Source organism: Physeter macrocephalus, chromosome 5, assembly GCF_002837175.3.
Source record: "Physeter macrocephalus isolate SW-GA chromosome 5, ASM283717v5, whole genome shotgun sequence".
Taxonomy (NCBI): Eukaryota; Metazoa; Chordata; class Mammalia; order Artiodactyla; family Physeteridae; genus Physeter; species Physeter macrocephalus.
Window position 1 is genome coordinate 100,595,652 of NC_041218.1, and position 24,893 is coordinate 100,620,544.

Here is a 24,893-nt window from a genome sequence, read left to right on the forward strand (position 1 = left end):
CTCCCGTTGCGGAGCACAGGCTCCGGACGCGCAGGCTCAGCGGCCATGGCTCACGGGCCCAGCCGCTCCGCGGCACGTGGGATCTTCCCGGACCGGGGCACGAACCCGTGTCCCCTGCATCGGCAGGCGGACTCTCAACTACTGTGCCACCAGGGAAGCCCTTTTTGCTTGTTTTTATGTGGGGTTTTTTTTTGTTTGTTTGTTTGTTTTGTGTGAGATGTGAACAAAAGGAATGGAATAGGAATGAATGAAAATGCCATCCTACATCAACTGTAGTCAGGGTTTCCCGGAAGTTTGTTTCAGTTGTGTGTACCTGTGCGCCGTAGTGTAAAACGCAGTTCTTACTACACTTGATCTTAGCCAAAGGCTGATGCCAGGTCTGATGCCCGGTCAAAAGCCTCTGAAGCCCCCGCCCCCCGTGGGAGCACGTGGTCTCTGGAGCCAGGCCACGCCCTGTGCTTCTCTGGGCCCTCAACGCACATGGGCGGAGAATAAGCGCAGAGCGCAGAGGCAGGGCCGAGTGGAGAAGGCTGCGGTTGTGTAGTTGTGGCCTTTGCCTAGGTCGTTTGGACTCTGCAGCCACGCGGCTCCGGCAGAGTGTCGCCCGCATTAGGACGGACCTTCCGCGGTGCCGGGCGGTCACCCCTCCTCTCGCCGGCCATCTGGTGCGGCTGCGGTTTCTTCCGTGTGTCGCGCCCTGGTCGCAGCACGCTCCACGGCTCCTCTTCTCTGCAGAACGCAGGGCAGGGTCTTGCTCTGCATCCCCTTGCCTCGCGGCCTTGTTACACTGTTGGGGTCCTTTGTGAAATTCAGCTCAGGCTGTGAATCCCCCTCTGGCCGTGGGGTCCCGGGCGCTCAGCCTGGCCATCGCTGCAGAGTCCCTTCGTGAGACAGGGACACCGTTCTCTGAGGATGTGGCAACAACAGACAACCCCCTGGGTCACCTTTGACTAATTGTGGGTCACGTTCTGGGGGAATTTTCCATTGTTCATGTCAGATCAGCTACCTTTTTTCTGTATTATGACAAACTATTTTTCATGCTGTTTTTTGGTCTGTGGAGATATGTGTGTGTGTGTGTGTGTGTGTGTGTGTGTGTGTGTGTGTGTGCCTGTATATTTGCTTTTTTGCTCAAGAACTGATAAGCTGATCCAAATTAACTGTTAAAAAAAGCGGCCATCAGTCTTAAAATGAACAGACAGCCCTTCTTATCATGCCTGTGTTCCTACCCCTCTAGTTGCTGCCAGCAAACAAGCCCCAGTTCCACGTGGGTCCTTGTGATGTCATTATTAATTTCCAGAGAGGTATTTTAACTCTTGTGTATTCAGTCAAACACGTTTGTAGGATCAGGCATTTAGCATGGAGCGAAGAGGGTCTCAGCACCCCGAGGCTGGCAGTCACAGCTCTTCACCATTGTGTGATCCAGGGGCGGCCTTAAGCAATGTTATTTTGCAGGTAATGGAAGAGCCAGCTCAAATGGTCTTCAATGATAAAGGGAATCTATTGTCCTATATATTCAGAAAATCCAGAGGGAGGGAGAGAGGAGGGGAGGAGGGTGGACCCAGGGCTGGTTTTATCCGGTGACTCCATTCAACTCCCCGAGACCCTCTGAGTCTTCTAACTGCCCCTATGTGCCGGCTCAGCCCAAGGCTGCCCTTCCTTGGGTGGCCCAAAGCCATCAGCAACCCAGCTGTATATACACGACCACCCTCCAGGCCCGGGGAGGGGGGACACACCGTGGGCAGGGCTTGCCCAGCCTTGGCCAGGGGTCCTCCACTCATGGCCTCCCGAGAGACTTTCGTCCTGTTTCCACCTGTCCCGCAGCACCAGGGGCCAGGCCCCACTCCCGGTGGTGCCCTGGGGGCTCCTGAAGCCCACCCGGCCAGCAGCAGCGTCTCCAGGGTTTGCTGAGTAAAAGAGTGAGCAGCCCGTGCTTCTGGGGGCTGGGGGCGGGAGCCCCCCGGCGCATCCACGGCCTTGCCCAGGGCTCAGTGGGAGAGAAGACTGGGAGGGGAGCGACGCAGGTACTGAGACAGCGGGGCTAACACCACCGCAGAACAGCTCTTCTGTGTGAGGACCTCAGAGGAGATCCGTGTTTCAAGGAAAATACAACAGTATTGGAGCCTAGAACTGGGACCCAGGTCCGTATCCACCACTGTGTGAGCTGGAGCGGCCTGCTCTGTGTCCTGGGCTGTAGAATGAGTGGTGTCTGGGCCACATTTCCTCACCGGTAGAGCAGGGTCGGTAATGATCCTGACTTCATAGGGGCGAGGATAGAGGGATAACCATGTAGATGGTCCCGGGCTCCCTGGCTGGTCGGTGTTTTCTGTAATCTCCCTGTGGTCTCTATTTTTGTTTTCGTTTCTAATTTCAGAAATGTGAGTCGAAGAAGAACTTCTTTTATCCATGAAATCATTTTTTGAATATTGCAAAATGTGTTTATTAAACAGACTTAAAATAAGACTTCTAATAACTTGACAAAAATTTTATAAAGCCTGTGTGAAGAAAATGATAAAACTTAGTTAAAGCATATCAGACACAAATAAATGGAAAGTCTTACCATTTCTGAGACAGAAGGATGCGATATTCTGAAAACGTCAAGGTAATCTGCTCAGTGATTTTCAGTGCCACTTGGCGTCACAGCATCTTTTTAATTTAAAGACTTCAGTTTTTGTCTTTTTTAGTTTTGGCAGCTTTTCCACCTGGGAGATTAATTATATGAAAACAGCCAAGAAATGTGTGTGAAGGATGAATGGTCGGTGAGACTCTAGCTGTGTACAGGTGGCTCTGGACATTCTGTACTGTGATTTATTTACCGTGAGCACGATCGACTTTGTAATAAGAGGCCGTTTTAAAATAGCATTTTGTTGTTCAGTGTTTTCCAGGGTGCCTGACAATCCAGATCCGCACCGTCCTATGTATCTTCATCGTGGTCTTAATCTACTCCGTGGCCCAAGGCTGTGTGGTGAGTGTCTCTGCTGAGCACAGGGCTGGGCGTGGTGAGAGCCTCCGGGTGCAGGTACGTGGGGGGCCCTGCGGGGACCACCCTGGAGGGCCTGGCCCTGGGCTGGGGAGGGAAACAAGGGGATCAGAGATGGGGCTGGGGGTGCCCAAGGAAGCGGGGGGTGGGGGAAGGGGACATCACCCAGTGCAGGACATGTGATCCTCCTGGGAATGGAGACCCGGCCTTCACAGTACACAGAGGATGAAGCTTGGGCAGAGAAACAGGAAGGAGGGGGTGGGGGGAGGGACAGGATGGAGCTGAGTGGTTTGGGAGGATGGTAGGGGTCTCATGCCCCCAGGCCCAGGCCCTGGGGAGCCCGCTCCCTCTTGGGTAGTCAGGAGTCTAGAAGGGCCGCGAGCAGGCAGAAGTTTCCGAGGCCCGGCTGATGGCACTCGGGGAGCGGGTCGGAGCGGGAGGCCGTAGGGGGCTGGGAGCAGGGCACGTGAGTGTCGTGAGTGGGGCTCCTCCCATGCTCCTGGGTCCTCTGTCCCCCCTCCAGGTGGGCTGCCTGCCTTGGGCCTGGAGCTCCGGTCCCAACGGGTCCCTGGTGGTCCTGTCGCCTGGGCGCCGGGACCGCGTGCTGCCCGCCCCGCCCTGCGCGTCTGCGCCCCACGCCCTGCTGTGTGGCCTCGTGGGCACCCTCCCGCTGGCTGTGTTCCTGCGGGTCTCCTCCTTGCCAAAAATGATCCTGCTCGCCGTGCTTACCACCTCCTACATCCTCGTCCTGGAGCTCGGCGGGTACGCGAAGGCCGTGGGGTAGGTACGCTGTTCCCGCTAGAGCCGGTGGCCAGGCATCGCCTGTGTCCACGCGAGGGGCCCTGTGTTCCGATTTGCGGAACAGAAGCTTGCCGATGCCAGGGCTTCTCCCTTTCTTCACTCGGACCCACGTTCCAGCCAGTCCTCGGGTTTCTCCAGGGATGTGGCTCCCCGCCCGGGTCAGTCCCGGGCGCCGCTGGGGGCGTCGCGTCTGAGGGGCCTCTGGGGACCAGCCTTGTGTTCTGGACGCTGAGGTGGGTTTCCTTCCTTTTCTTCCCCAAGGGGTGACGCCGTCTCGGGCCGCAGCTTTGAGCCGATCGTGGCCATCCTCCTGTTCTCGTGCACGCTGGCCCTGCACGCCCGGCAGGTGGACGTCAAGCTGCGGCTGGACTACCTGTGGGCCGCACAGGCAAGAGGAGCCCCTCTGCTTCCTTGGGGCGGCGGGGGGCCCCTTGGGAGAGGCGTCAGGCGGGGGCTCCCGGCCGGATGCCGGCGGCTCTGTGATTGGCGCCATTGGGGCCAAGGAGCAGGAAGGCAGGCAGGCAGGCGGGTGGGGGGCTGTCTGACGAGCCCTGTGTGACGGTCAGAGTTCGGCTGCTTTGCCAGCAGTGAGCAAAGGCGTGCTGGCAGGGGGGTTACGGTGCAGAGGGGCTCAGCCTCCGCTGGCTGGACGTGACAGCAGGTCTCATCAGGGTCGTGGAAAGTTCCTGGAGATGCCGAATCTCGAGCGGCCCGCTCCAGATTTAGGTCTGTGGTTGGGGGCCAGGGCCTGATGTTTTTACAGCGCATGCTGGGGAATTCTGAAACGAGAGGGAGAGAGGTGGAGGAGTAGCAGTCCTGCGAGCGGTCCTGGGCCCTGAGCTGCAGTGTCAGGAGACGACTCCCAGAGTTCAGCCCGCTCCCCTGCCTGGGAGCCAGAGCACAGGCGCGCCGGGCATACCCAGGGCCGCTTCTGGGCCCAGCCCAGGTCATGCGTGGTGTGGTGTGTCTTCGAGCCCCCTCATTACCTGTTCCTTGTCCCCTTGTCACCTGCTCTGTGTCCCCGACTGTGGGAACCAGCGCCTTCCAGCTTTCTGGTCCAGACGTCAAACTCCATCTGTGTAACGTGCACACTTCTTGGCCCTGAGCAAATTGCTTCCCCTTGGTTTCCTCATCTTAAAACGGGGAGGCGGGTGTGCAGTAGAACAGAGGCCGCAGGAGAGTCTTCTCATTCTGACACATGAAGAAGCAGCCCTTGGCTGTCTGAGGGAGTTCACTCTGTTCAGTCCTCACAGCAGCCCTGCCCAGGAGGTGGGATTACAGATGGGGCTCAGACATGGATGTGACGTGCCCAGGGCCAGAGCTGGAATGACTGGAGGTCCCAGCAGGTCTGCAGTGGGTGAGAGCGTCCATGTACCAGGGACCCTGTGTGCAGCCAGGGTCCCAGCCTGGAGCCACGTGGCTCTGAGCCAGATGTCTGGGTGCACCCTGCCGTCACCCCACACTCTCCCCGCAGCAGGACAGGCTCAGACACGCCTGCTGGGGGGCCCAGGCTCCTCTTTTTCTGCCTGCCCACATCCTCGCTTCAGGAAGACGGATGACGCCTGTCCGTGTCCTGCGGTGGAATAGGCAGGAGGTCAGTGGCTGAGGCCCTCCCTGGTCAGCTGTGTCGGTGGGCAGGAGGTGGGCCTAGAGTTAGGTGGTCCTCCTCGGGAATCCCAGAACCCCACTTGGGGTCCCTGGCCTGCAGTAGGATGGAGCGAGGACCCTAATCCCTTGTGGGAGCGTATCGGTTGGGTTCTGCAGAGAGGAGGTTTATTCCCGGGATTGGCCTGCGAGGTTACGGAGGCTGAGAAGTCCCGCCATCTGCCACCTGCCGTGAGAGAACAGGAGTGCTGGGGTGTACGTAGTCCAGTCCGAGTCCCAAGGTCAGAAACCAGGAGTGCTGGTGTCCAGGGGAGGGGGAAGATGGACGCCCCAGCTCAGGCTGAGAGCGGAGTGCCCCTCCTCTGCCATTTCCTTCTCTTCAGGCCACGGGGGATTGGATGACGCCCACCCACATTGGAGCGGGCGATAGCGGTCCAGCTATTCAGAGCTAACCTCTCCGTCAGACACACTCAGAGGTGATGCTCGCCAGCCGTCCGGGCGCCCTGTGGCCCAGTCAGGTTGACACATACAATTAGCCGTTGCAGTGAGGAATGATTGCAGTTCCCTTCCCAGCGGGCTTGGCGCACAGTAGGTGCTGACACCGTGGTACGTCTGACAGGCTCTAGGCCCTACTGGGCTCTCTCCGGAGCCACTGCTGGGTGTTCTCCCTGTGGGAAGGAGGGGCAGGGAGGGGCGATGGGAGGGCTGGCTGTGATGGGGGCGGAAGGCAGTGACCACTCCAATGGAAACTACTGTTCACCCTCTAGTTTAATTAACCTGGAAAAGACAGATGCTACTTAAGCAGTTGCTGTCTGCACATCAGGGCAGTTTGTATTCAAGATCATGACGAATTATTCCATTACTCTGGGTAAACAGAAGAAAGAAAATGTGCGTGTGTGTGTGTGTGTGTGTGTGTGTGTATCTGCACACACGGATATGCTGGGTGAAAAGCGTGGCTTATTTATTCCTTTTTATACAGCAGCTTTACTGAGATGTAATTCACATCCCACATGGTTCACGCACCCATATAAAGTATACAATTCAGTGGTTTTCGGTATATTCACAGCGTTATGCAACCAACACCACAGTCAGTTTTAGTACATTTTTAATGCCGCCCAAGGAACCCCCATAGCCATTAGCGGTCGCTCCCCATTTCTAGCTACCCCCCAGCCCTGAGCCACCGCTCATCTACTTTCTGTCCCTGTGGATTTGCCTGTTTCTTTATTCTTCAGCCTGTACTCCTAAGTCAGTGCCTGTTCTGGACACACTGACTCCCTGTGTGCGGCCCGTGGGAGCCCTGAGCCAGCCCTTGCTGGGACAGACCCCTGATTCGCAGGCGCCTGTGGCCCAGCCCTGTCTTCACTCCATACCTGGATTCTGGATTCCAGGTGGGCAGGAGGCCGCTGAGATCTGAGCCCCTCGGCTCCCTCTCCACAGGCAGGGACCCCCCAGGTGGGCTGTCTGGCGAGTGCTGGCCCCAGTTCCTGTGCAGCTTGGGCAGGGCCCCTGGTGAGGGCGTAAGGGTGGGAATCCACCCGATTCTGGCTCACCCTCCTCCTCGGGGGGCTCAGGCTGCCGCCTTCACCGGCGCCAGATCCGGGCCGCGGCCCCACCGACGTGCACACGATACCCAGCCAGGCTTCTGGGAAGAGCCTGGGCTTCTCTGGGCCTCTTGGACGCTTGAGCCTCAACTGTGGGAGGTGCGGGGCTGGTGTTGAGGAAAGGGGACAAGGTTTGTGTGTGGCAGGAGGGGGACCTTCACAGAGACCCCAGGGAGAAAGGGTGGCGGGGAGACCACTGAGGGGTCAGAGCCCCCCTTCTCTGTGGGCAGGGCTGACCGCTGGCCCCAAAGCCAGGGTGGCAGTGTCCCATCCCTGTCTCTGGAAGGTGGCCTGGCGATGGAGTGTGATGGAACAGGGGCAGGGGAGGCACCCCGGGCGGGGGCGACCCCACAGTCACAGGGGGCAACTTGGAAGTGGCCCTGTAGAGCCCGCGCGTGGTTGGCCGTCAGGCGAGGGGGTTGCGGTAGGGGTGGGTGTGGTCTCAGGCACGTATCACTCAGGGCAGAGGGCAGAGGGCACGCTCCAGAGCGGTGAGGTCAAGAGAGCTGATGGCACTTGGACCATCTGAAAGGTGGGGCAGGGATAGGACAACCCCAGGCTGGTGCAGTGCCCAGGGCACCGCAGTGGAGGGTCCCCATCCCAGACCACCGTGGAAGGGGTCCTCAGAACCTGGGACAGTTTGGGCCACCAGACAGGATTCACGACCTTCAGCCAAGGGACACAGCCAACCCACAGTGACCATGCTGGGAGGGACCCAGCCACGCTCTCCTCCCTCCCTCCCGGCCCCTGCTGATGTTCCCACTGGCCGAGCCCAACCGGAAGCCAGCGGCAAGGGGGCCTGTAGGTAGAGCCCTCTGGGTGGGTCCTGGGTCAGCACAGATGCCAGGGGAGGAGGCCAGCGTACACCATTCCTGGAAAGGGGATCTGGCTGCTGCAGTTTGCCAGAGCCGTGCCAGGTAAGGGAGGACAGCCTCTTTGTGGTGGGCTGTGCCACTGAACTTGGTCTTGTCCGGCTCTGGCTGGGTATCCAGGGTGACCAGGCTGGCTGGTCCCTGAGATGTGTGTACTCGCCGTCAGCTGGGCCCTCTGGTTTAAGATTTTTCAGTTATGAGTGGCTACTCAGAGCTAGAGAAGAACGGGCTTAGGAGGAGCCAGGAAGAGCTGGACCAGCTTGGGGGTGTGGGAGATGGGGTTTCCCACTCGATGACTGGGTGCCCGTTCTGGACCTCATGCTCAGAGAGTGGGATTGAGGCCCTGGCTGTTGGCTCCCCCAGCCGGGGACCCCTTCCCCCAGGCAGGCAGGCAGTTTCTCTCATCTGGATTGGCAAGGGCTGTTCTTGGCATTGGTGTCCCCTTAAATGTTATTAAGTCCAGTGGTTGACCCTGTCCTGGGGTCCTCTGCCAGCGATACCCCTTGCACACCCGGCCCCACGGTGAAGAGCGCTTTCCAGGGAGTCTGGTGCAGGAGAGAACCTCTGTGTCATGGGGGAAGGGTTGCCTACATGGAACACACTGACATATTTTTCTAAAGATGTGTAACAAGAAATGCCTCGCTTTCCTGTAAACACAGCAAAACAAGGAAATTTCTAGACTTTGCCCATTTGCCCTCTGGATATTTAAGCATGTCATGCAGAGGCACATCAGAGTGCCTCAAACTGTTGCAAAATTGCCAGACCAAAGACTCAGTGGGTTAATTATTTATTGAGACCCAGCTGGTTCTATAAACCTAAATAAACAGATGGGCTTTTCCTTTCTGATGACTTCCTCAACCTCTTAATCTGTAACTATCGGAATGCCTTTGCTCCAGTGATTTTTTTCTTTGAACTCAGTAGATAGTCATGATGACACTTACAATTTTGATTATGATAAAATTTCTCTCTCTACAATGAATGCCTATTCCGAGGGTAATTCCCACTTGTGCAGCTGCCATTCTCAGCACTCGGTGGCGGGGGGGAGCTCAGACATGGAGTTCCCAGTGGTTGGGCTGAGCTGAGGCCTGCTGCACCTCCTCCAGTCACTTCCCAGGCCTCCTTTCTCCACACGTGTGACAGGCCCACGGCCTGACCTAGCCCCCAAGTTGGTGACATTAGCCTATAAAGATAATACCTGATAGAGTCTTGGAGATTTTGGAGGAGTTAGCCAGGGAGAGGTTCTGTTGCTGTTGGATGGTGTTTTGTATATGTCAGTTAAGTCAGGTTCTGATTTTCTCTCTAGTCATTCTATCAAGTTTTGAGAGAATGGTGTTGGAATTTCTAACTACAACTGTGGATAGAACTTCTTGCAGTTCTATCAGTTTTTGTTTTATGTATTTTGATGATCTGTTATTAGGTGTATAAATGTTTAGGATTATGTCCTCTTGATAAATTGAAACCTTTTTCCTCTGATCAAAAAAAAAGATGCTCTTGTATACCCGTGGGCTAAAACCAAAAACTCCAAATAAATATCGATCCCTAAAAAACAGACCTTCTTTTTCCAGGTAATATGCTTGGCTCTGCAGTCTGCTTTGTCTGATATTAATATAGGTAATCCAGCTCTCTTGTTATATGTTTTTCCATCATTTTACTTTTAACCTATTTGTATCTTTTTATTTAAAGTGGATTTCATATAAGCAACATACAATTAGATCTTGCCTTTTAATCTAATTCCTAAATCTCTGCCTTTTAATTGAGCTGTTCAGACCATTTACAATTAATGTGATTATTGATGTGGTTGGATTTTAATCTTTAATCTTCCATGTTGCTGTTTCCTATTTGTCCCATCTGTTCTTTGTTTTCATTTTCCTCTTTTTCTATTTTAGGTTAATTAAATATTTCTATTATTCCACTTGATCTCTCTCTTTTCTTATTAGCTCTAACTCTTTGTTGTATTATTTTAATGGATACTTATCATAGCTTGTCTTCAAGTGTTATTGTACTACCTCACATATAGTATAAGAACCATAACAACAGTATGTACATCGGTTTCTTCCATCCTAGGGATTTTGCCATTGACATCATCATAGATTTTATTTGTACATATATTATAAACCCCCAAATATATTATTATTTCCATCATAAACATTAAAGTCTATTTTAAAGATATGCTATAATGAGAAAGAGTATTTTTTGTTTACCCACATAGTTATGATTTCTGGTGCTTTTCATTCCTCTGTGAAGATCCAGGCTTCTGTCTGTTGTCATCTTCCTTCTGCCTGAAGAACCCACTTTAATGTTTCTTGCAAGTCTGTTGGCGATGAATTCTTTCACCTCTTACGTGTCTGAAAAACTCTTCATTTTGCCTCTGTGGTTGAAAGATACTTTTGCTGGGTATAGGATTCTGAGTTGATGATCTTTTTTTCTTTTCAGTGCATTAAAGATGTTCCGCCACCTTTTGTCTGGCATTGCTTTTAACGATAAGTCTGCTGTCCTCTTTATGTCTGTTCCTCTGACCCCACCTCCCCTCATGTTTCACCCTCTTGACAGTGGGTTGGGGGCTCCTCTGGATGCCTGTGCCCCGTGTGACCTGACCAGCCTGGTCCACCCTGAATCTCCTCACTTGTCCCCTCTGCAGGGCAGCCACTCTCTATGGAGACAAGCACCATCATTGATCACCTGCCCAGCTGATGCAGTTGTTGGTGCACATGTCTCACAGAGTGCCTTTTCCTCAAGTGAGACTAAATTATCAAAGGGAGGCAACTAGGAATGATTCAGTTCAAGAGTTAGAGATGAAGTCCTTCTCACCTGGGGACTGATGACCCTCTGTCTCAGCTGCTCTTTGTGCTTTGGAAAAGTCCTTTCCCTCTCTGTGCTTCCCCAGGAGGAGGTGGTTCTCAGAGCCTGGGCGTCCCAAAGAGGGGTGTATGTACCCCAGAAGGCAAGTGAGATAGCCCAGTGGGGTTTTGGAAGAAGATATGATGTGAACTTGGCTGGATCACGAGGTGCCTAGTTATTTGGCCAAAGGTTTTTCTGCTTATGTCTGGAAGGGTATCTCTAGATGAGATTAGCATTTGAATCTGGATTCAGTAGAACAGATTCCCCCTCCTAATGTAGTGGGCCTCATCCAATCCATTGAGGGAGGCCTGAATAGAACAGAAAGGTGGAGGAAGGGAGAATTGGAGCCCCTCTCGCCTGACTGCACAGTCTGGGACATCGTCTCTGCCCTCAGCACCCCTGGTTCTCAGACCTTCAGGAGTTACACCACCAGGTCTTCTGGGTCTCCAGTTTGCAGACAGCAGATGGGGGGACTTCTCAGCCTCCATAATCATGAGAGCCAACTCCTCATCATAAAATCTCTTCCTGTATATCTATATCTGCCCTATTGTTTCTGTTTCTCTGGGGAACACTGCGTAAAGACATCAGAAGTTCTATTTATAGTGAGCGAATCTGAAAATTAAGAAACATGCTTTCCTCGTTGAAGAATGAGCTGGCTGGGTTGATCTCACTCTAGCCAGATGTCACTTCTAGGACACAGGCAGGGACATCACTGCCCAGGCATAGCGAGGCCGGTGCCACCCTCACTCAATTGCTCATTTTTAGCGAGCTGTCCTTAACTCCAGCTGCTGGGTCAGGGTCTGCTTGTTTGGCTGGTTAGACCGAAAGCTTCACAGCACCTCATAGGGGTCACACCGAGAGTCACAGGGCACAGCGGCTCACCGGTCATCTGCGGGGAGTTGTCAGGTTGTGCTATTTTTTGTTTTGCTCTGTTCTGTTTACCAAAAGATAGTGCTCCCAGGCTGGGTGCCCTTCTGAGATGCCGTGTAGCTGTCTGTAAGATGTTCCCTGGTAATTAATTTCTGAAAGGTAAGCTCCCATAATCTGTCCTATAGAGTCAGGGGTCAGATTTTTGACACGTGAGAAGGAACATGCTTTTTTAATTTAATTTTTTAATTTTTATTTTTTTTGTTGAAGTATAGTTGATTTACCATGTTGTATTAGTTTCAGGTTGGTTATCTATTTTATATATAGTACTGTGTATATGTTAATCCCAAACTCTTAATTTATCCCCCCTCCTCTTCCCCTTTGATAACTAAGGAAACTGTGCCGTAGAGAAAACATTTTGAAAATGGATGTTGGCTGTGTCTCTGTCGTGTGATTTTGTTGACAAGAGTAATGTATATCACCCACAGCTCTTTCTTACCAATACTTCCTGGCTGGTTGGAAAGTCTTACAAAAAGAGAACTTCAGTGGATTTTCATCTTATTTGTGCAAAATACAACAATCCAACTTCTTCTGCTTAGTTTGTAAGGAGATAGACATTTATCAGTCAAATTTCAACAAAAACCTTCACATCCATGGATAGATTAAAAAATAGTTGATTATTTAGAAAGAGAGCTAATCTGATAGCCCATAAATCTAAGTTAACTGTAAATAAATTGAAATAAACCTAAATTAGAACGAAAGCTTTTCAACACACAAAGTGATCAATCAAAATTTTTTTAAAAGTTGAAACATATTCAGTTACACTGCATTCATTGAAATACTGTTAACATTAATATTTTGGAGAGAGCAACATTTTTTGTGCCATTAATAAATTTCTAAAAACCTGTTATTTAAAAAATATTATTTACTTTCTCTTTATCTCATCTTTCAAAAAACTTTCTTTTGTGTGTCAGTGCACACATGTTAACAGGAAATTAATTATACGTGTCTTAGGAGAGGTTCCCGTTTCCCTTGTGAGGCTTTTCTTCCCCACGCGGCTGTGTCTGCTGATACCCATCTCGCCGCTGTCCACAGCCACACCCCTGTCCGCAGGGTCCATGCTTGTCTGAGCCGGATCCTGGGGCTCCTGGGCTCCTTCTCCTGTCCTCACCTGCAGCGTGTCTACCTGCTTTAAGGAGCAGGAGGAAATCTATCGTGCATCACCCTCATTGATAACTAACGGCTGCTGTGGACCACACATCTTGTTTTCCCAGAAAACACCCTAGAGGAGGCCTGGGACTCCTGGTTGGGCCCCCTTCCTCCCGGCAGCTGTGGCCTGAGGCCTCCTCACATCCACCTTTGGGGGTCTCACATGCTTGCTTTTAACTGGTGGAATCACTGCATGAAACCCAGCGGCGTGTAGCCGACCACTTCAACTGTTATTATAATAACGACACCAAAAATAGGTGACACTCTTCAAGGCTTTCGAGCTATCACGCGCCCTCCTAACCCCTTGATAAGTAGGAATGGTGCCTCTATGAATGGGTGTTTCCTTTTATGACGAGGTAATTGGAACTCCGGTACCCGGCCACTTGAACCAGGGTGTGCTGCCCTCCACGGTGTGGGTTTTGGTGGCGGCCGCAGGCCATCAACACGGCATGACTGTGACATTGTCACTGCATTCAAGAGCTTGTTGCCCCTGTAATGCTGATGTCATGTCCCCCCGGTTGAGCTCCTTCCCTGGCTGCGGCCAGGTGCCAGATGTGGAAGCGGGGTTCAGTGACCGACGGTGACTCCGGTGGCCTCCGTTTCTGAGGGCTGGCACCTGACCTTGGGCTGCCCTCAGCACTTTGCCAGCATCGCCTCTTGAGCCCTCATGGTGGCCGATGGGTGGGGCCCTCACCACTGGTTGCATTAGTCTCTCCGGGCCCTGGAGCTAAGAGGCCAGCCAGCTGGGACCCGTACCGCACCTGCCATCTGCTCTGCTGCGTCCCCCAGTCGGACCCGCCGGCTTCTACCCTCTGCTCCACTGGGTCTGCCCCCCCGGGCCCTGCAGCTTTCTGCTTGTCTCAGCGCCGCCCAGAGACATGTGAGTCCTGCTGAAAGCCAAGAGATTCTAGAGGACATAGGAGCTTAGGGAGGGTCCACCGCTGGCTTCGGGCATTCCCAGTGAGCTCGGCGGTGCTCTGGAGGCACGTCGGAGGCTGGCGGAGGCCTGGTGTGTCCTGGGAGTGGGCACGTACCCCACGGAGGGCTGCTTCAGGCCTCTGGTCCCCAGAAGATGGCTGGGGGTAGACCCTGGAAATTGGGGCTAGGCCCCTTATTGTCTGTCCTTTGAAAGCTCCAGCGGATCCGGGTGGTGACTAGTCCAGAATTGCGTGGATCCTCTGGGCCCCTAATGTTGATCTGGTCCCTTCCTGGAGGGGGCGTGGAGATGAGCCTGGTGTAGACCATTGGCGTACTTGGCATTTAGCTTGGATATTAGGAAGAAGCGTGTGTTAGAGGTGTAATAATTCAGAACTCTCATTAAAGGGGGTAAGGCAGGCGTTATTCAGGGGTGTTGCGTCAGGTGTAGGGACCGCTGCAGAGGGGGAGAGAGCAGGCTCGACCCAAAATAGAGGGCGGGCAAGCGGGGCTTTATAGCCAAGGGGCAGGGTGGGGGGCGGCGGATGGAGAACCGCCAAAGGAGGCATCCGGGGTGAGGGGGCTTCCGGCTAAACTGACCTAACAGGAGTCCTGCTGAGAGCAGGCCAAGGTGATCCGACATCGCCTGGCGGGGCTCGGAGATGAGGAACGCGATCAGATATCTGGGGTGGTCAGATGTCAAGGATGGGGTGTCCGGTTAAACTGACTAAGCAGGGCTCTTGCTCAAACGGGACGATGCCGAGATGAGCGTGGATGCCCCGACGTCAGGGCCCATTTGGGAAGAGCGTCCAGAGTCTGGTCCGGGAGAGAATCTTGTTGCGTGGCGGTAGTCGAACGAGCGGGGAAGCGTGAACGGGTGGGCCGGTGGCTAACGGAGGACCGCTCCCCAGGCAGAGGAGGAGCGGGACGACATGGAGAGGGTGAAGCTGGACAACAAGAGGATTCTCTTCAACCTCCTGCCGGCCCATGTCGCCCAGCACTTCCTCATGTCCAACCCCCGAAACATGGTGAGCACCGAGGTGGAGAGGCCCCTCTGGCCGCCCCAAGGGCAGGGTGGGGGCTAGGCTCTCTGAGGCCCCTGGGCCATGGGGGTGACAGGTGCCCAGAGCTAGCGTGCCCTCCCCTTTGATGCTGGGCGAGAGCACAGCATCCACCGTCCTCACAAGGAAGGCGAGTGGGCTTCAGTAAACTGCACACGAGGTTGGGAAGCGCCGTTTCAAGGCCTGCACGTCCTGGGTGGCCCCCTAGAAACTGCCTCACCCACCCGTAGGGCTGGCGGTTCACTCCCTTCTCTGTGCTCAGAGCTGTCTGGGTTGCTCAGAACGTCCTAGAGGCCACGACCTACTGCAGTAAAGCCCTGGAACCACCCAGACAGCATAGAGCAGGGCTTACAAAAGCCGGCTCAGAAATAAAGAGGTTCAGGCTGGGATTTTAGGTCCTAAAGGCACAAGCCCCCAGGCTTAGCTTGACTGGCTTTGGCCTGAAATAGCTCCAGGGCTCATGTTTTCATCCCGCTGGGCTGGGGGCATCCAGAGCTGGTTGTTTTCTCGGAACAGTGCATCCTTCCCTGGTGCCTCCCCCGCTTGCTGAATTCCTTGTGTCGGCCGAGATCCTCCGAGCCCCCTCCTCGTGTGGCACGGGGTGCCAGCGCGTCCTGGCAGCCACGCCTCGGGACTGGTCCGCGGGGCCTGCTCCCAGCACCAGCCCTGAATGCTGCTCTGGCTGCCTCTTCAGTGCCTGACCAAACCTTTGACCCCCAGGACCTGTACTACCAGTCGTACTCGCAGGTGGGGGTCATGTTCGCCTCCATCCCCAACTTCAACGACTTCTACATCGAGCTGGATGGCAACAACATGGGGGTGGAGTGTCTGCGCCTCCTGAACGAGATCATCGCCGACTTTGATGAGGTAAGGGCCGCTCCACAGTCCTGACCCCCTTGGGCCTGGGCCCTCCGGTGCCCCTCCTCCAACCGAGTCCTGAATCGTGTCCACCGATGTAGCACGTGCTCTGTGGATGGCACGGGGCCAGGGGGAGCACATGCCTTTTGTCTCCTTGGGAATCTCAACCAACGGTGACAGTTGAGGAAGGAAATTTACCTTAGGATGGGGAGGGTGGGTGCTGGCGTCTGTGCCCTCCCTTGTGAATGTCGAGCTCAGGTGAGTGGCTTCACCTGCAGGTTGGGGAGCAGGCACCTCTGCAACCCCCAAAGCCAGGCTTCCAGTCTGCGCCAGTCCTGCTTCCCTCAGTGGGGCCCGTCTGCCCCCCGGGTGGTGGTGAGCTCAGCTGCTGGAGGACGGGGGTGTATTCTGTGCGGTTCCTCCTTGGCGCCTCTTTTAAGTACCTTTGCTGGAGCCCCTGAGGCCTGCGTCTCTCAGTTCAGCCCCAGAACTTGTCTCATGCCTACATGAAGAAGACATGTTGCTTTCCAGAATGTGCCTGTCTGCGGTTGCTCCTGGCGGCTGTACGCCGGCGTGACTTTTATAAGATGTTATGTAACGTTTAACAGTTTTGTGTTTCAAACAAAGCTCATGGACAGAGACTTTTACAAGGACCTGGAGAAGATCAAGACCATCGGTAGCACGTACATGGCTGCTGTGGGGCTGGCGCCCACGGCCGGGACCCAGGTGAGTGCAGGCTGACAGGTGCGCCCTGCTCGGGGACCGGGCCCCGCTCTGCCCCTGGCTGCCAGGGACATTGGGCAGGCTCCCCGCTGCGGGCCTCAGTTTGCCCTCTGCACTGGATTAGGGCAGCAGCCTGCAGGCTGTCTTGTCAGTGGCCACTTCTCTGCAGTCACAACCTACTGTGGAAGGTCAACACGGAAGGCCAGGCACAAGAACTTCCTCCAGCCCTGCCCCCTCCCTACCACCCTGGCCTCATCCTGGCAGCCTGGCACCACTGAGTGTTCCCCTTTCCCAATTCAGGATTGTGAATAAAGTCCTCAGGTTGCCCCTATAAAAAAGGCAGAAAAAGAGAGGAAGATGTAAAAAAAAAAAAAAAAAGTGTCATGAATAGAAAGCAGTTATACATATGGTAGATGCTAATCTAACTATATCAATAATCACCTTAAATATGAATGGTCTAAATATACCAATTAAAAAACAGAAACTAACAGAGTGGCTAAAAAACAAGACCCAACTAGGTTTTCTGCAAGAAACACTTTAAATATAAAGTCACAGATACATTAAAAATAAAAGGATATAGAAAGAGATACCATGCTAGCACTGTTAAAAGCTCAAGTAGCTATCTTAATTTCAGACAAAGCAAATTACAGATCAAGGAAGATTATCAGGGATGAAGAGGTACATTATAAAGGAGTTAATTCTCCAAGAATACATAACAATCTTTGATATTTATGCACTTAACAACAGGGGGCAAAAACTGATAGAACTGCAAGGAGAAATAGATGAATCCACTATTTTTGTTGGAGACTTCAGTACCCTACTCTCAGTAATTGGTAGGTCCAGTTGGCTGGAAATCTGTAAAGAGAGCTGAACTGAATAGCATTATCAATCACCTGGATGTAATTAACATCTATAGACTACTTCATCCAAGGATAGCAGAATATACTTCTTTTGAAGCTCACATGGGACATTTACCAAGATAGACCACATCCTGGGCCATAAAACACAGCTTAATAAATTTAAAATAATTGAAATAATATAAACTATATTCTTAGACTAGAGTGGAATTAAAGTAGAAATCTATTACTAGGAGATAATTGGAAAATTCCAAAATATTTGGAGATGAAGCAGTACACTTCTAAGTGGATACAAAGGACAAATAAAAAAAAATCTCAGGAGAAGTCGAAAAATATTTTGAACTAAATAAAAATAAAAATATAACTTATCAAAATTTGTGGGGTGCAGGAAAAGCAGTGCTTAGAGAGAAATTTATGTCATTGAATTCATACATTAGAAAAGAAGACCAATCCAAAATCAATAAGCTTCCACCTTAGAAAAGTAGAGAAAGTAGAGCAGTATAAACCTAAAGCAACAGAATAGAAGAAATAATAAAAAAATCAGAGCACAAATCAATGAAATCAAAGACAAGAAATCAAAGAAAATCAATGAAACCAAAAGTTGGCTCTTTGAAAAGATCAGTAAAATTGATAATCTCTAGCCACGCTAACCAAGAAAAAGGGAGAAGACACAGATTACTGATATTAGAAACAAAAGAGGGGCCATTTCCACTGAACCAATGGACATTTAAAAGATGTTAAAGTATATTGCAGACAACTCTATGGTGCTACACTGGAGGTCCTGGCCAGTCCAATAAGGGAAGAAAAGTAAATAGAAGAGTTATGAATTGCAAAAGTAGGAACAAAACCATCATTCTCAAATTGCTTTCATGTTTAGAACATACAGTGCTAAAATGTTTACATATAAACTGATAGAATTTTTAAGTGACTTTACCAAACTTGCTGGATATAAAATCAACACAGAAATTTCTATTTTATCTCTGTATCTTAACTATAGACAATTATAAAATCAAACATTTTAAAAGTTACTATCTCCAGCTAGTATAAAAGTATAACTGTATACTCACAAATTTGATAACTTAGGTGATATGGGCCAATTCTTTGAAAGACACAATCTGCTAAAGCTCACATAAGAAAAATAGATAATCTGGGTAGGTCTATATCTATTTTAAAAATTGAACCAGTAATTAATAACCTTCCAAAACAGAAAGCACTGGGCCCAGTGTTTATTTAGGTCAAAGATCTAAATAAGTCAAGAGATACTCCATATTTCTGCATAGGAAAACGCAGTATCATTAAGATGTCAGATTCCCACTTGATCTGTAGATTTAACGCAGTCCTGATCAAAAGTGCAGCAGGTTATTATGTGATATTGACCAACTGATCCTAAGTTTACATGGAAAGACAAAAGACTTAAGGTAGTCAACAACATATAGCAGAAGCAGGACAAAGGGGACTGACACCACCAGAAATCAAGACTTGCTGTAGAGCTGCAGTAATCAATACAGTGTATGGTTCTGGCAAAAGGGGGTAGTCAAATAAACCAGCGGAAGAGAATCGAGAGCCCAGAAATAGATCCACCCAAATATCGTCAACTGATCTTTGAGACCGATGGAGCAAAGGTAGTCTTCAACAAATGGTGCTAGAAAAATTGAATATCTGTCTATCTAAATTATATTTTTTATGGTACGCGGGCCTCCCTCTGTTGTGGCCTCTCCCGTTGCGGAGCACAGGCTCCGGACGCGCAGGCTCAGCGGCCATGGCTCACGTGCCCAGCCGCTCCGCGGCACGTGGGATCCTCCCGGACCGGGGCGCGAACCCGGTTCCCCCGTATCGGCAGGCGGACGCGCAACCACTGCGCCACCAGGGAAGCCCTAAATTATATTTTTTAAATGAATCTAGACACAGACCTTACACTGTTCGCAAAAATTAACTCAAAATGTATCATAGGCCTAAATGTGACATGCAACACTATAAAACACCTGGAAGATAACACAGGAGAAAATCTGGGTAACCTTGGGTTTGATGATGAGTTTTTACATACAGTACCCAAAGCATGATCCGTGAAAGCAAACCCTCTTAGATTGGGTTTAATTAAATTTTAAAATTCTACTTGTGGAAAATACTATAATGAAAAGACAATCCATACACTTGGAGAAAATCTGTGCAAACCACCTCTCTGATAAAGGCTTTGTACCCAAAATATACAAAGAACTCTTAAAATTAAGAAGAAAAATAGCCCGATCAAAAAGTGTTCCATCAAAAGATGGGAACAGACACTTTACCAAAGAAGATATACAGATGGCAAATAAGCATATGACAAGATGCTCCATATCATATGTCATCAGGGAAATGCAAATTCAAACAACGAGATACAATTTCACACTTATTAGAACGGACAAAATCCAGAACACGGACACCGCCACATGCTGGTGAGGACGTGGAGCCCTAGGAACTCTCACTCATTGCTGGAGGGAATGCAAAATGGTGCAGCCGCTTTGGAAGACAGTTTGAGTTCTTACAGAACTAAATATGTTCTTACCATAGGATCCAGCAATCACTCTCCTTGTTATTTATCCGGAAGAGATGAAAACTTATGTCCACACAAAAACCTGCCCAAGGATGTTCATAGCAGATTTATTCATAATTGCAAACCTTGAAAGCAACCCAGGGTGTCCTTCAACAGGTGAATGAATAAGTCAACTGTAATACATCCATACAATGGACTATTATTTAGCACTAAAAAGAAATGAGCTATCAAAGCATGAAAAGACATGGAGGAACCTTAAATGCATATCATTAAGTGAAAGAAGCCAATCTGGAAAAGCTACATACTTTGTGATTCCAACTATATGATATTCTGGAAAAGGCAAAACTATGGAGACAGTAAATAATAGTTTCCAGGGTTTGAGGGACTAGGTGGAGGATTTAGAGGATGGTGAGGCTATTATGTATTCTACTACAATTATGGATACATGAAATTCTGCATTTTTTAAAACCCATAGAACACACAGCACATAGAGCGAACCCTAACGTAAACTGTGGACTTTAGTTAATAATAATGAATCAACGTAGGTTCGTTCAATGGTAACAAATATACCATACCCTAAAGCAAGATGTTAATAATAGGGGAAACTCTGTATGTGTGAGGGGTGGTACAGGGGTAGTATATGGGAACTCTCTACACTTATCTGCTCAATTTACCTGTAAACCTAAAACTGTTCTAAAAAAAATTGTCAGTTAAATTCTTTTAAAAAAAGCATTAGTTCCCCAATTTTGAGGACTATGAAAATATTCCTAAAAAAAGAAAAGCAAGTAACCTTGATAACATTAGAAAAAGAAAAAAATTTACCGTTGTTTTTTCACAAAAGAGAGGATCTTTCAACACAACACAATGAAAGAGACCGTCTCAGTGTGAGGAAGGAGGGCTGGAACTGCCCTCTGCTGTGTGAGCGTTGACTGAGACCCCCTCTGCTCACCTTGCTTTGCTTGTTTCCGATGGGCCGGTGGCAGCATTGTCTGAGCAGTGAGACGTCTGGTCTCCCACCACAGGGTTCCCCCCGCCCCCATTCCTGAGGAAGGGCTCTGCCTGGGCTCACATGGCCTCAGTCTCTGCCCTCAGGAGCTGGGAGCCTTGGGCAATAATATTCCTCCTCTGTTTCAGTCTCTTACCTGTAGAATGGGATGATAAACACACACTAGGGCAGCTGTAGGGTGCCACCCAGTCAGCCCCAGGCCCAGCCAGCGGGGCTGCCGCATTGTTGACGTGCCGATCAAGTCCCTGATCCTGTGAGGGGTACAGGCTGGTCCGCCCACCCCCGCAGGTCACTGGCTGAGTGTCCCTGGCCCCTCTGCCCTTGCACCCGTCAAACGTAATAACCCGTGTCTGCTCACGTCCAGGCTAAGAAGTCCATCTCCTCCCACCTCAGCACATTGGCAGATTTTGCCATCGAGATGTTCGACGTCCTGGATGAGATCAACTACCAGTCTTACAACGACTTCGTGCTCCGTGTTGGTACGTGGCTGTGAGCTGTCCCATCGTTCGGGCCAGCTCACCCTTCCTGCACTGGCCCCGGGAGCTGGTGGCCTGGGCTGTCCCCTGGGAGGCGGGGGTCATTGGTCCAGGCTCCCTTGTCTCACAGGAAGGAGGATGGCACCACCCAGAGGAGTGCTTGGGACGCAGGGACAGCTGGGTCCACCTCAGAGCTGGTGATCAGTGACTCAGGACCTGGAAGAATCACTGTGCAGCTTAGGAAATGCAGGAGAAATCTTGATTGTCTTAGAGACTCTCAGATACACCTCTGAGTCTGCACTTAGCTGGAGGAAGGTGCCCCTGTCAGCAGGCCCAAAACATTGGGGCCGAGGCTGTGCAGAAGCCCAGGCTGCAGGCTCAGGCTGGGTCTTTTGTCCTCCTGGGTTCCCTTGCCTTGCCTGTGAGGGAGGAGGGGAACCACCCGGGGTCTAAGCTCCTCTCTAGCTCTTATCAAACTTGTAGAGTTTCTTTTTTTGTCTTGAATTCACTTTTTTTTCTGGGAATATAGGTTTACCAGAAAAATTTGTATTAGTAGAGGATATAGTTAAATGAGAGATGTCTTTCTTTCTCTCTCTCTCTCTCTCTGTTTTCCTTTCTGTCCTTCCTTCCTTCCTTCCTTCTTCTTTCCCTCCCTCCCTCCCCCCTTTCTCCCCCCATTACCTATTAGTCCACGATATAATTAAACAGGACATTTGTGGTTGTTTTACAATTCAATTGTCTAGTGGCCTTAAAAAAGAGAACTTAGAGCTGGGCTTGAGCATGAGGGGTGGTAGCCACCAGAGCGGGTAGAGTTCTGATGTGCTCAAACACGGTGCTGACTTAGCCCTGGTGCCCGGCCCGAGGGACGTGCTGGAGGTAGGGGCAGGGCACCCTCTGTGCCTCACCCCCGGGGTCCAGTTCTCCTCTGGGGCCGCGGGCTTGGATTAATAGATGTAAGAGTCCATCAGGGAAATTGTGTTTCTTACTCTCCTACTGAGAGTAGGAGACTCCCATAGGCCAGTCGCACCTCTGTGCCCGGATGGCTGGTCACACGGGAGGCTGCATCCTGGCTCCGTCTCGTCCACATGGACTGGGCCGTCCGGGGTGGTAGAAGGGGTTTCCCAGGTCCCACCAGCCATCTGGAAGTGGCCCCTTTGGGGCTCCTCCCTGGGCTCCCACATCCACCTAGCCTGAGGCTCCCAGCTCAGCCCATCCAGTTCCACCCCTACCTCCTCCCAGAGATGCCAGCACCCACTGCCCCGGCTTTGGGGGGTTGACTAGGCCAGCGTCTGAAACGTTATTAACGTGCTTGGCTAAGCTCAGGAAAATCGACGCGGAGTATTGAGTCAGAAGGTATGCTGTGGGGGCTTCCCTGGTGCCGCAGTGGTTGGGAGTCCGCCTGCCGATTCAGGGGACGCGGGTTCGTGCCCCGGTCCGGGAAGATCCCGCGTGCCGTGGAGCGGCTGGGCCCGTGGGCCATGGCTCCTGAGCCTGCGTGTCTGGAGCCTGTGCTCCGCAACGGGAGAGGCCACAACAGTGAGAGGCCCGTGTACCACAAAAAAAAAAAAAGAAGGTGTGCTGTGGTGTCAGCCCAGATCTGACACAGCCCAGGGCCTGTGTCACTGTCCAGGACAGTTGGACCCTGTGCCACATAAAGACAAGGGCGCCTCCTGTCTCCTTCAGAGCGCCCTGAAAATACGTAGCTCTGGGCCCGACACCAGAGGAGCCGAGAGATCGCAGCGCAGTCGAGCCACTGTCCCTTCTGGAAGAGGGAGCTGGGGGCGAGGGACACACTGTGGCCCACAGACTGAGTGGTCAGCCTTCCGAGCAGCAAGACTGGGCATGGGGTCACTGGAAATGGGGCTTTTTCCCGGGATCAGAACTGCTTCCTGACGGTGCGGCGTGCAAGCAGAGCCTGGGAGCTGCCTCTCGGCGATGCTCTGGGCTCCCTGCTTTGGGGAGGGGCGTTGCACTGGGTGACCCCAGGAATCCATGACCTCACAAGCGGCTGCTCCTCCCCTCGGAGGCCTCCCCGCTGACGCCCCGCGTGGCTGTTTTCCAGGCATCAACGTTGGCCCCGTGGTGGCTGGAGTGATCGGGGCTCGCAGGCCGCAGTACGACATCTGGGGAAATACGGTCAACGTGGCCAGTCGGATGGATAGCACCGGCGTCCAGGGCAGAATCCAGGTCGGTTCACTCGGAAGTCCCCAAGGCACAGGTGCCCGTCCTGCCGGCGGGAGGCTGAGGTGGAAGGGGCAAGGGTCGGGCGGGGGCGGCCGCCCCGCCCCACAGCCTGCGTCCTCCCGTCCCGGTCTGCCTCTTCTGGGTAGGGACGCCGAGCCGCGCGGCTCAGGGTGTCTGCAGCCTTGGAGGTTGGCCTCGGTGTGGCCAGGCGCAGAGATGGGGCTGGTGAGTGACGGCTCCCCAGAAGGGAAGGGGCTGCCTCACCGTTTGAAGGGCAGGTGCTTTGGGGGCCCCTGACCTGAGAGCCTGCGGGCGCTCACTTGGGATGCGAAGCAGGTGCCCTGGCGCTGAAGGTGTAGGAGACGGTGGCCCCTGCGCTTCGCGGTATGTGGCCGTGCGGTTCCACTCTTGGGATTTCCCTTGGAACAAACATGCAAGCGTGGGTCACACGGAGGGAAGGAGCCTGTTCCCCGTGTGTGGCTTCGGTTGGCCTCTGGGGGCCCGGATGGATGGGGCAGAGAAGACAGCGCTGGGTGACTAGGGCCACGCCCTCCTGCTGTGGCCTGGCCTTGAGGTAGCCACCACCTGGCAGCCAGTTAGCACTGGTCCTTTACTTGATCACAGAGTCTCACTCGGTCCTCTGTAGACCCCGTGAGACACGTGCATTCACCCCAGGTTTTGAGAGAGGCACTGGGGTGCGGCCCCTGCAGGATGCGGTTCCAATGAGAAGGCTGCCCGCCTGGGGCTCTCTCGCGTCCTACCTGTTCAATTCCCGGGGCCCTCGCCTGCATTCATCGGGTGCTCACCCTCGGACAGGTACCTTGGTGGGTCCCCTGGATCCGTCAGCTTAAAAGACAGGCACCAAAATCTTCCTGCAGCTCCTGCTCAGAACACAGGCGGGATCTGCACGCAGCATCTCTGCACCTCTGCATTCTTTCCCTTAAACTTCTCTCGTGGTGGTGAAATACACATAATGTAAAGCGGACCATCTTAGCTGTTTTTAAGTGCACAGCTCAGGGGCGTTAAGCGCGTCCACGCCGTACTGCCGTCTGTCGCAGGACACCGTGTTCCTTTTCTAAGAGGATCTTTCACCTGTCCTTCTCTGAGCCTTCCCCAGGAGCTGGTCATGCCCCAGGGGACACCTGGCGGGAGCCCCCTCCACTCTCCAGCCTGGCTGCTGTCCAGTGCCGACGTCACATCTCTAAGTTTGTAACATCCGATCTGGGTCGGCCAACACTCTGCTCAGAACTGTCCCTGCTCCCTCCGGCCTCCTCTGAGGGCTGTTTGCCATGGCAGGGACTCCGGCACGCCATCTAGCCTCTGCCGGCTGCTGGGCTGCCTGGCGATATCTGTGTCTGGACTCCCGCAGGGCAAAGTCCCTCGGCCCAGACCTCCTGGAGGACCCACGTCGCAGGGGATCTTAGCAGACCAGGCCCCTCCCCTCCCGCCCTTCGGCTCGGGTAGCAGCACCCCACGCGCTTGGGACAGGGCAGGACAAAAGTAGGGCTCTGGT

General features: G+C 52.4%; 1 protein-coding gene across 1 annotated transcript in view; it reads left to right on the forward strand.

The window, feature by feature from the left end:
• Positions 1–24,893, forward strand: part of ADCY1 (adenylate cyclase 1) — a 137,438-nt gene that overhangs the window by 108,943 nt on the left and 3,602 nt on the right. Inside the window, exons 12-19 of the mRNA XM_007109833.2 lie at positions 2,873–2,962; positions 3,501–3,757; positions 4,040–4,166; positions 14,597–14,713; positions 15,467–15,613; positions 16,232–16,330; positions 21,085–21,199; positions 23,259–23,383. Coding sequence (XP_007109895.2) covers positions 2,873–2,962; positions 3,501–3,757; positions 4,040–4,166; positions 14,597–14,713; positions 15,467–15,613; positions 16,232–16,330; positions 21,085–21,199; positions 23,259–23,383 — 1,077 coding nt within the window. The remainder of the gene's footprint in view (positions 1–2,872; positions 2,963–3,500; positions 3,758–4,039; positions 4,167–14,596; positions 14,714–15,466; positions 15,614–16,231; positions 16,331–21,084; positions 21,200–23,258; positions 23,384–24,893) is intronic.